General features: G+C 48.2%; 1 protein-coding gene across 1 annotated transcript in view; it reads left to right on the forward strand.

Annotated features, from left to right (window-relative positions):
• Positions 1–1013: 1013 nt before the first annotated feature.
• Brwd1 (bromodomain and WD repeat domain containing 1) overlaps positions 1014–12015 on the forward strand; it is a 93275-nt gene continuing 82273 nt past the window's right edge. Inside the window, exons 1-4 of the mRNA XM_032900371.1 lie at positions 1014–1169; positions 1243–1301; positions 1400–1429; positions 1527–1586. Coding sequence (XP_032756262.1) covers positions 1121–1169; positions 1243–1301; positions 1400–1429; positions 1527–1586 — 198 coding nt within the window. The 5' untranslated portion in view covers positions 1014–1120. The remainder of the gene's footprint in view (positions 1170–1242; positions 1302–1399; positions 1430–1526; positions 1587–12015) is intronic.

Raw genomic sequence — 12015 nt, forward strand, 5'->3', positions numbered from 1 at the left:
ACGCAGGCATAAGGGCTGGCTGATAGGAAGACTTGGTCACAAGACAGGACTCTTACAAATGACCTTTCTCGGTCAACCCATCGCAGGGAGGAAGGAAAGAATGCGGAGCCACCCAAGTACTGCGTCCTAAGCCTGAGGAACCACCCCAGGCTCTTTACAGATACAAACAACAGTCTGGTCACTCCCTAGCCCCACGACAGGCGCTCGCCTTCCCGTTGGTAGACTGACTGTCCTTTGGTGTTTTGGAATAAACAGTCGGTCGTTTGCGGTCAGGCCTCTTTCTGCCTCTATGCTGCCTAATAAATCTAACAATGGCCATGTTTAGTTCTGTTCAGCTCTCTACGTCAGAGCTTGTCAGTGCACGGTGGACGCGGTGAAACAGATCCGGTTGGGTTGGAAGCCTAGCGGGGTAATGAGGGGGATTTTTCTGGAACTCTTCCACCACCTCTCCAACACAACCACCAACACTTGTGGCCGCAGCCCGCTTCCCACGGCCCCTCCGATTCCGTCACCCGCACGGGACGCCTTTAACCCTCCGCGGGGCGCGGGGCAGGTGGTGACGTAGCCTCTGCTGCTCCGCTCTGGGCGCCGCCATCCGAGCTCCTCCCCAGCCCCGGGGTCTTCAGGGCGAGCCCAGGTGACCGTCCCCTTAGGCTCCGCCCCGTCCCGCCCCCTGCGCCTTCGGAACTGGCTCGCCCGGGCGCCACCGCCGCCGCCGCACAAAGGCCGGCGGCCGCCTCACCGCGCGCAGGAATCCAGCCACGCGCGTCCCAGACCCCCGCCCCGCTCCGCGGACGCAGCAGCCCCGACTAGCTCGCCACCCCTTGCGCTTCACGTCCCCGACGCGCAGGACGCCGAGGCGAGGCCCGCCTCCCCGCAAGGGCGCCAGCCACATCCGCGTCGTGCCACGCCGCCGGCTCCCCGCGGGGGGACTACTTCGCTCCCCGCCCCTCCGCTCCGCGCTACTTCCTGCCGCGGACGCGTCGGTGCGCGGCGCGCACGGCATGGCGGCGGCGGCGCGCGCCTGAGATCTGGGGGTACGCCGGCCCGGTCAGGCCTCGGCGCGGCCTACACGCTCCGCTCCCTCGGTCGCTCGCTCGCTCCCGCCCGGCGCCCCGCCATGGCGGAGCCTTCGCCAGCCCGACGTCCGGTGCCTCTCATCGAGTCGGGTAAGACGCGGCCGCGCGTCCCCTGCCCGGTGTCGCGCGGCCGCCGCTGACCGTCCCTGTCTTCTCCCCGCAGAGCTGTACTTCCTCATCGCCCGCTACCTCTCAGCTGGCCCGTGTCGCCGAGCGGCGCAGGTGAGTGCGGGCCAGCTGGGTGGCGGGCGAGCGGGCGAGTGAACTGGGGTTGAGCGGGGCAGCGGACGGGGTCTGACCGCGCGTCTTCTCTGCCGCAGGTGCTGGTGCAGGAGCTGGAGCAGTACCAGGTCGGTCCGCCGCCCCGCGTCCCCGTCCCCGCGTCCCGGTCCCGCCCGGCCTCCCGGCCGCGGTGGTCACCCGGACGCCTTTCATGTCTCTTTCCAGCTGTTGCCGAAGAGGTTGGACTGGGAGGGCAACGAGCACAACAGGAGCTACGAGGAATTGGTGAGCAGCCCGCGTCCTCCTGCGCGCCCGCGCCCCCAGCTGGGCATCTCTGCTCCCGTGCGGGCGCCACGGGGCCGCGCCCGGGGGGGCCCACGGTGGCCGGGCGGCCCGGGGCGACGGGCCCGACCCCCCGAGGGCTCGCGCTGGCGGGGCGGGGGCGGATTTGGCTGAAAACGGTCCTGGGGGCGGCGCCGGGCGCAGGCGGGGGCGCCCCTGGCTCGCGGCCGGGCTGGGGCTCCAGGTACAGCCGCCAGCCACTCAGAGGGGCGCTCTCATCGCTCTCCGTTCCGACTTGTAACTCGAGCTCTCATTGGTCTCTCTTCTGCCCCGCCCAGACCTTCAGACCACTTGTTTCCTAGGAATAGAGGAGTCCTTAGTCTTCTAAGGTGGAGAAATGGCTCCTCACTGTGCCCCCCCACTGTAGGCTCGCACAAAGTTCTGCTTGATGAATATGGCAGTGCGGCACCTCTGCTTCCCCAGCCTGTATGTTTCTAAATGTTGGCTCACACTTGATCTTGCTGTATGCAGGTAGCGGTTCAGACTTTAGGTTGACGTCCATCAGTCAGTCCATGTACTTATTTTTTGAGACAGGGTGTCATTACGTATCTCTGGCTTGCCTTGAGCTTAGAGCAGGCTGGCCTTGAACTCAAGATCCTGCTTCTGAGAGCTTGGGCTAAAGGTGTGTGCTTACCTTTCTTTTCTTGAAGAGTGGTTAACATGTGGGTTACGTTTGTTTCCCTTTGCTGCCTTCTCCCTATGCTTGCTTAGAGGTTCTTGTGTATAATTCAGTTTTATCCAGTGAACAGAGGTTTTGGGGACTTGTTTCTCGTTAATGGGGCACAAATGTTCTAGGAACACATAGTTGACGACTTTAAGATGAAACAGAAGACTTGCTAACCCACACTGAGCATGCTCACTGCAGAGGTTGAGAACGGTGTGCTATTGGTTTCTGATTACAGAGACCCGTTTGGCTTTGACTTGCAGTCCTGCTTCATTTAACACTGATGCTGGGCTGGGATTACAGGAGAGCTCCATCTCACTGGCCTTACCATGTGTCTAAGACCTGCTGTGAACAAAACGTTAGCCAGGGGGGTCTGTCATGTATGGGAGTAGTTAAGTCTAGACACCTTGTTTCAGGACTAGGGATTTAACTAGAGTGCTCAATAGTGCAGGCCAAGAGCCCCACAGCAGTGGTCGCCACCCCTTTAGGGGGTTGCATATCAGATATTTACATTGCAGTTCATAACAGTAGTAAAACTACAGTGAAGTAGCAATGAAAATAATTTTGTGGTTTAGGGTCACCACAACATTAACTGTATAAAGGGCCTCAGGGTCGCAGCCCCGCAGCCCCAGGGAGGCTGAGGACGACTGTTCTTTCCTCAGCCAGGTGCTGGCTATGACAGGTCCAGCTGCTGAGTAGAGCAGGGTTGCTGGTTTATTTGTCTTTTGAGTTATTTTTAAGGAGCAAATGCTCAGGCTGGTAAGATGACTTACCATCTATGAAACTATTTCCTGTTACCCCTAACATGTGCGCTTACTCCTGGGGACCCTGAGTGGAGGAGGGAGAGAACTTCCACAGGGGAGCCTCTGCCACCCACCCTCAGGCCATGGCATAGATGTCCAGGCATGCAGTGCCTTTTTATTTTTTCTTGTTTGGTTTTTTGAGACAGGGTTTCCTTTGTGTAGTTTTTCTTTTCCCTCTCTCTGACCCCCCCTCCCCCCCGATTTTTTTTTCCCAGTGTTTCTCTTTGTAGCCCTGGCTGTTCTGGAACTTGTTTTGTAGACCAGGCTGGCCTCAAATTCACAGAGATCCACCTGCCTCTGCTTCCCAAGTGCTGAGATTAAATGTGTGCCCAGCTAAATTTGTTTTCTTAGGTTTGAACTTTTAAAAGGCTTGTAGGATGGGGGCATGCTGGAGTGTGAGTCCAAGGTGTCTCCTAGTGCTGTACCCACAGTAGGGTTAACCACACACCTTTTCTACTGCACAGAGACTCTGATTTACAGAGGAAAAGCTCCAGGAAAGCTCAGCTACTGAGTTGGAGCCTGATGAGGCAGAGATAAACTTTGTAGCCACACCTCCTTCCAGTCTACCTCCTGGTGCTCCTTTTGAAAACCTAGGGAACCTGTAAGTAGTTTGTCTCAGTTTTACTTCTGTTGATATAAAAACAGCCTTTGAAGGAAGAATGCCGAAGCTGTTGAGGACATGGCTGTCCTACTGGGGAGAAGTTAAGACACACATAGATAGGATTCTGTTCCTGAGGATGGCCAGCCGCATAGGTCTGAAGAACTGTCTTCTGTCATGACTGAACAGCTCACACTGCTTGTCACCTGGCTGGTCACTGCTAGGGTATCATTTCCTCACCCCCTTCCTTTCCCCTGATGGTTGAGGATAAGGTGCACTTATGGGGGTGGCCCAGGTGGGTCTCCAGCAAGTGCCTTTACTCACTGAGCCATCTCACTGGCCCTGAAGTATTACTGGTTTCTTTCGAGAATGTATGTATAGCTTCTAGACTTCAAATATTAGTTTTCTTTCTTTCTTTTTTTTTTTTTTTAATAAAGATTTATTTATTTTATTTATGTGAGTACACTGTAGCTGTCTTCACACACACCAGAAGAGGGCATCAGATCCAATTACAGATGGTTGTGAGCCACCATGTGGTTGCTGGGAATTGAACTCAGGACCTCTGGAAGAGCAGTCAGTGCTCTTAACCTCTGAGCCATCTCTCCAGCCCATTAGTTTTCTTTAGTATTTAGAGTGTGTTATTTGAAGCATACACAAAATGGGAGTTGCCCCTACAGTCATAGATTGCAGTTTACCATTTGCTGTGTTTACGTTTCCATTTGAGACATTCTAATTCCCATCAGAAAAAATTTCCCACAGGTGAGTGGAACGCTGACCCACGCACCAGCTACCGTTACCCAGTGATTACTCAAGAGCTTTGTTGGTTCTCATCCATTGAGGCTCCTGTTGGCTAGTGTTCTCTGACCCCATTGAGTTCCTTTTTAAGCATGGTCCATAAAGTATTTCTTGTAACTGCTGGAGTTGTGTGTGTGGTAGACACTAGAGCGAATGCCCTGGGAGTTAATGTGGTGGTCAGAGGGCAGTTCAGAGTCGGTGGTTCTTCCAGGGTGGGTCCTGGTGCTTTTACTTCGAGTCGTCTCTACCCCTCCTGTTAGTTATATTGTGTAAATTACATTCATTTGGGGCTGGAGAGATGGCTCAGTGGTTAAGAGCACTGACTGCTCTTCCAGAGGTCCTGAGTTCAAATCCCAGCAAACACATGGTGGCTCACAACAATCTGTAATTCGATCTGATGCCCTCTTCTGGTTTCTGAAGACAGCTACAGTGTACTTATATATAATAAATAAATAAATTTAAATTACATTCATTTGGTGTGTGGTGGGAAGGTGTTTGAGTGGGTGAGGGCAACTCCACCATTGGGTCTCAGGGATTGAACTTGGGGCATTATAGGCTTCATAGTAGTCCTCTTTACTCCCTGAGCCCTCTTTGTTAGCCCCACCTGGAATATTTGAAGCAGACTCTACACATTTATGTGTATCCTAAGTTCTTACTGTTCTTTGTGTTGAGATGTTTCACGAAGCTCAGGCTAGCCTTGAGCTCCTACTTCTGCCCTAATGTGCTGAGGTTAACGGGTATGCCCCCATGCCTCGATAAAAGGACCATTTCTTTTCAAGGGGTACAGTGCAGGTTCAGCTTAGCACAGCCAAAGTGGAACTTCCTGAGTGCCTGTATCACAGATTCTGTGTGGATGTTTTCTTCTGGTTCCCCAAATGCCTTCATAACATTTTTGCAGGCTTAAGGCAGGGTCTCATGTAGCCCAGGCTACCTGACTTCGAAATATGTAGCTGAGGATGACCTCTGTCAAGCTCTTGATCTTCTTGCCCCCAGTTCAAAAACTGTTGGGCTTACACAATACTTGGTTTGAGTATAATCTTAAAAGCCTTTTTAAAATATTCATTACCCAACTGCAGGTCCCCCAGTGTAAAAACTTTAATAGTTTTTTTTTCTGTACTGTCTAATTGTTTGCTCATACATATTTCTCGTGTTCCTTTTCCTTGGTGGTTCTAATCCTTTGATAAGAATCATTTGGTGGGACTTAAACATTCTGGATGTCCACAGTGGTCACCAAGTTACAGTCTGTTACAGTGCGTGTGGGCACTAGAAATTAAAAGGCTTTCCAGTTGGTTCTAGCCTAGCTTTATGATACTGCCCTGCAGTTGACATTTGTGCCTGTGCTGTTTGTCTGACTTGTACTTAGGAGGAAGAGTACTCTTTCAGGAACTGAGTGTAGATTTCTGTCAGTGTAAAGCTCTTTGTTAACAGGCCTGGGAATTCATAGAATTTAATTGACTCTTCATGATCTATAAATAGTAAGGGAGAGGGAATAGAATTCTGGAGCTGAACATGAGACTTGAGAATGGCTAGGTGTGTAAAGGTGAGGGCTTCACTGAGGAAAGGAACAGAGTTCGTCTTGTCTGTAGGCAGAGGTGATTGGTTGGCCAATATGAGCTAGAGTCTGTTTTGGAACCAATCAACGTGGAGAGGGGAGAGGGGAGAGGGGAGAGGGGAGAGGGTTAGGAGATCTGTCTGTCTGTCTCTCCCTGTGCTGCAGATCAGGTTGAATGTTGACACACCTCTTTTGTGTATGCGAATGGGTGTGCATGCCACAGTGCAAATGCAGATCAGAGGACAACTTGTTAAGAGTCTGTCTTCTTCCATGTGTGTTCCTAGCTCCTTCCTTGTTGACCCATCTCATGGCCTCAAACAGCATTTTTATATAAGGTGGCATCTTCCTTAACCAGTAAGAGGAAGCAGTTGATCCTTACGGTGTAACTGCAGTGTAACACGCCTGAGCCCGGGCAGCTCTGGCTCGCCTGCCAGTCCTTAGATTAGAAGAGTGTATTATCGTGATAGGCTGGCTCATTGCAGTTTTTCTTACACCTTAAATTAGAAATCTTTTTTTTTTCTTTCTTTTTTTCGGAGCTGAGGACTGAACCCAGGGCCTTGCGCTTTCTAGGCAAGCGCTCTACCACTGAGCTAAATCCCCAACCCCAAATTAGAAATGTTTTATCTGTCTAGTAATTCTTTTTAAGAAAAAAAGTATATCTTTGGGTGATGATTCAGTGGTTAAGAGAATTGGCTGCTTTTTCAGTAGGACATGGGTTCCATTCCCAGGACCCACCTAGCAGTTCATAACTTTTTTTTTTTTAATTAAAGATTTATTTCATGTATGTGAATACACTGCAGCTGTCTTCAGACACACCAGAAGAGGGCGTCAGATCCCATTACAGATGGTTGTGAGCCACCAGGTGGTTGCTGAGAATTGAACCCTGGACCTTTGGAAGAGCAGTCAGTGCTGTTAACCGCTGAGCCATCTATCCAGCCCCCTTGTTACTGTCTTTATCTCCAGTCTTAGGATCCCATGTCGTCTTCTGTCTTTCAAGGGCACCTGACACATGTGCATAGAGTATGCAGATAGAACACCTATATATAGAAACAAAAGTTTTAAATATTATGTATACGTCTGTATATGCCCACGAGTTCACGTCCCTCTGAGGCCAGAGATACTGGATCTCCTGGAGCTGGAGTTATTGGCAGGTATGATCTTGTCCAGTGTAGGTGCTGGGTATTGAACTTTGGTCTTTTGCAAGAGTATCATATGCTCTTAACTAGTGAGCCATCTTTCCAGTCCTCTTTTACTCTTTGGCACATTAGTTCAATGGTGTCCCGTTCTGACTTGCTTTTCTTTTCCTTTATTCACCATCCTTTCTTCGTGTTTTCCCATCTCATCTTCTTCCTGTCTCTCAGTAGTCCTGGCTCATTTGGAGCTCTAGATGTAGACCAGGCTAGCCTTGAAACTTTGATTTGTCCTTGCATGTTGGCATTTTAGGTGTGTGCCACTTTGCCAGGCCCCTACCAGGTTTGTTCTGTGTAACAGGTCTTGTAATAACTTACGCCAAAGAAGCAGCTTTAAGATGTGCATGTAGGGCCTGGGGAGAGGCTCAGCATATGGGAGTACTAGCTGCTCTTTCCAAAGGGTCTGGGTTAAATTCTCAACACCCATGTGGCAGCTCACAACTGTCTAATTTCAGTTACAGGGGATCTGATATCTTTACACAGACATACCTGCATGCAAAATACCAATGCCCATAAAGTATGAGTAAATCTTTTTTAAAAAGATGTGCATGTGTAGTCAATACAGCTTACTTTGTAGCTCTGGCTGGCCTGGAACTCCAGGATCTGTCTGCTTTTGACTCCTGAATGTTGATTAAAGTCATCAGTATTTGTAGTTGCAGCTAGACATGGTATCATTTTAGTTTACATTCGTAGGGTCTTAAGATAACAAATGTTTATGAATGTATTATCTGAATCAAGGAAGGGTACCCGATTGGATCACTAAAACATGGATAAGAACCAAGCTGCGTTTGTGCCTGGTGCTGAGAAAGGCATGACAGTCCTGAGTCACTTGGCCTTGGCTGGGCTGCTTCGTTTGCACAGGCTCACCGGTCACTGAGGTCTGTGACTTCAGGATAAAGGTCCTTTTGTTTCTTTGCATATGATTTTTTTTGTTCTGTTGCTTTCTATAAAGTAGGGTTGTGAATTTATGTGTTTTCCTTCTAATTTCTTTAGTTTTTAAGTAAAAGATACATTAGGATTTAAGTCTTATTGTTGAATAGACCTAATATTTTAAAATTAGAAAATGATCGTCATTTAGATGACACTCATAAAAAAAGTCATTAAGGGGATGGGGATTTAGCTCAGTGGTAGAGCGCTTGCCTAGGAAGCGCAAGGCCCTGGGTTCGGGTCCCCAGCTCCGAAAAAAAAAAAAAAGTCATTAAAAAGATCTATTTTCATGTGTATGAGTGCTTTGCCTGCATAGGGTGTGTGTGTGTGTGTGTGTGTGTGTGTGTGTGTGTAACATATGTTCCTGTTAACCCATGGATGTCAGAAAAGGACATGAAATTCTTTGGATCTAGCAGATGGTTGTGAGCCACCATGTGGTTTCCATGAACTGAACCCAAGTCTGTGAGAGCAGTAAGAAGTGCCCTTGGGCTGGAGAGGTGGCTCAGAGGTTAAGAGCACTGACTGTTCTTCCAGAGGTCCTGAGTTCAAATCCCAGCAACCACATGGGGGCTCACAACCATCTGTAATGGGATCTGATGCCCTCTTCTGTGTGTCTGAGGACAGCTACAGTGTACTTATATATAATAAATAAATAAATCTTTAAAAATAAAAAAAAAGAAGTGCCCTTAACATTTGAGTTATGTCTTCAGCCCCAAAGGATGATGCTTTGTAGCAGCTGAGTGTCTTGAGGTTGTTTCTTTTGACCTCCTGGGCCTTGTGCATTCTACACAAGTGCTCTCCCACTGAGCTACAGCCCCAGTTCACAGTTCTGCATCTTTACCATGGCCATATGAATAGGATTGTTTCACCAGTTCTTTTTTTTTTTTTTTTTGGTTTTTTTTTTCGGAGCTGGGGACCGAACCCAGGGGCTTGCGCTTCCTAGGTAAGCGCTCTACCGCTGAGCTAAATCCCCAGCCCCTCACCAGTTCTTGATGGCAGAAAGAAACAGCCCAGCTGGTGTCGCCCCCCCATTTTGCAGCCTGGGAGCTCAGACTTAGGTTATCCTAAGTACCATGTTTCCAGATTTGTTGACAGTTGCAGGAAATTTTTATAGCAATAGAGTAAAGGCATAAAGGCAATTCTCTAGTACATGGGTGGAAACGTAGGTGGTTACAGTCTGGTCCAGGACAGCCAGGGTTACACAGAAACCATGTCTTGAAAAAACCAGACCAAACAAAAAAACCAAACCAAAATCCCAAAAGCAAAAAGAAACAGAAAGGTGGAGTCTGCTTGAGCATTCCAGAAAGGATTTTACCTAACACCATGAAGAAGACAGGTGAAATACAGGTGGGTCTAGTTAGGGGCCCAGAGACAGCCCAAGATGGTTTGGTTCTGGACTTGTACCACTCCAGCTCTGGAAACAGGTTCTAAGGGTCCGTTGGCCTTGTACTGTGTTGAATATAGTGTGGCTATGTTTGGGTACTTCAGTTTGCACTGAGCTTTGTTGTATAAAAGGGGACAGACATGGTCTGATGATCGGTTCACCCCAGTAAGAATATACGGTTTCCTCACTGGCTGTAAGTGGTGGCTGGACCTTTGTATTTGTAGTTGATGGTCCCTGGGTACTGTTTTGTTCACTGCTGACTTTGAATGCTTTGAGGGCAAGAGCAAGACTTCCTTTTAAAGACTTTAGGATTTCGGCCCTTGTGACCTTTCTAATGTAGTTACTTCTACTAAAAGGTTCTACATACATGCGTGTATGTATGCATATATTTATTTGAAGGCAGGTCTCACCGTGAGGTTTTACCTGTCCTGGAACTCATTATGTAGACCTGGCTGGCCTTGAACTCTAGAGATCTGTCCTCTGCCTCCGAAGTGCTAGGATTAAATGCATGTGTTCCCACATCTGGCCTGTATGTCTGTAAATACTATTTTATTTATTTTCACTGGGTAGTCCTGGAACTTGCTCTGTAACTTGGCTGGGCTTTGCTTCCTGACTGCTGGAATTAAAGGTGTGCCACTATTTACCAGCAAACACTTTTATGTGTGTATACACTTTTATTGGTATGTGTACATGTACTTAGTGTCAGTGTGCACATACAAGTTAGTGTTAGTATTCTCCTCTGACCATGTGGGATCCAGGGATGGGACTTGGGGTGTGAGGGTTGGTGGTGAGTACTCTAAACCGGCTGAGACATTTTGGCTGGCCCAGTTGATATTCTTTTTTTTTTTTTTTTTTTTTTTTTTTTTTTTTTTTTCGGAGCTGGGGACCAACCCAGGGCCTTGCGATCCTAGGCAATCGCTCCGCTCTACCACTGAGCTAAATCCCCAACCCCCAGTTTATATTCTTAAAAAAATGATAAAGACGGGCTGGAGAGATGGCTCAGCAGTTAAGAGCACCCGACTGCTCTTCCAGAGGTCATGAGTTCAATTCCCAGCAACCACATGGTGGCTCACAACCATCTGTAATGGGATCTGATGCCCTCTTCTGGTGTATCTGAAGACAGCTACAGTGTACTTATATATAATAAATGAATAAATCTTAAAAAAAAAATGATAAAGACATTTAGATTTATGTATTTATGTATATGTATGTGCTAACAACTATGCAGCACATGTCACGGAGGGCATTGGAGTCACGGGTGATTGTGAGCTACCATGTGGGTGCTGGGAACCAAACCTGGGTCCTCTGCGAGACCCCCAAATGATGTTGTTGGTGAGCAGCCTCTCTCGCCTTTTTAACACTTAACTTTATCCATTTACTGCCTGTATCTACACTCACGTGTGTGTGCATTTCATGGCACATATCCCTTTGTGTGCGACAAGGGGATTGACCCCTTTATCAGGCAGGACAACAGCGTCTCACTGGTCTCACTGTAGCTCTGACCAGCTGCCCTTGAACTCAACAGATATTTATTTTTGCCTCCTGAGCGCCTGCATTACCATACCCTGCACAGTTATTCTTCATTACAATAAATTGCAATGCATTTATTTATTTATTTATTTAAAAAATGAAGTTTGTCTTTTTCAATCTCAGTTAATGCTTTATTTTTATCTTCATTTTCACTTTTGAGACATGGTCTCAAGTAAACCAAGCTGACCTCAAACTGGTTGTGCAGCTGAAGAAGAGCTCCCACTTTTGATGCTATCTGCTGTGCCTTTCAATTGCTGATGTGTTGCGGTAAAAATTTTAAAAAGGAACATTTTTCTATCAGTTCCGGCAAGCTGGATCCGCTTGCTCTGGCTGTTACTCTGAGTGGTCCTCTAGGTGGTAGTTACCATGCCTGGTGAGTGCGCGCGTGCGCGCACACACACACACACACACACACACACACACACACACACACACACAACCCACACACACACACACACACACAACCTCATTCAGTGGGCTCTTGTGTGTTCTCATTCTCTATAGGCAAAAAAACCGATTCCCATGCTCCAACTGCCTTTCAGCCATTTCTTTCACACGCTGTCCTCTTTAGCCCAGTAGAATCAAAGTTCCAGAAACTTGTAATTTAGCAATTAGATTTATATGTTAAATACTCATCCACAATACATCCACACAATAAATTCACTGCCAATTAATAAAGATATAGACCACCCGGATCGGAATCATCTTCCTCTGCTGCGTTGTCTCCATCTTGATTCCTCTCCTCTCTCCTCCTCCCACCTTAAACAAAAGCTTTGTCCCTGCCCCACTCTGCTGTCTAATCATGTATCACCTTGACATCAACCTACACTGATGCCAGGTGTATTCTGTGTGATGTCGAGGTCAAACCCAGGGCCTCCTGATGATATAATGGGTGAGATATTATTAAGTAGTGTGTGGGTCATTTTTAT

Source organism: Rattus rattus, chromosome 4 (assembly GCF_011064425.1).
Source record: "Rattus rattus isolate New Zealand chromosome 4, Rrattus_CSIRO_v1, whole genome shotgun sequence".
In the NCBI taxonomy this organism is placed as follows: domain Eukaryota; kingdom Metazoa; phylum Chordata; class Mammalia; order Rodentia; family Muridae; genus Rattus; species Rattus rattus.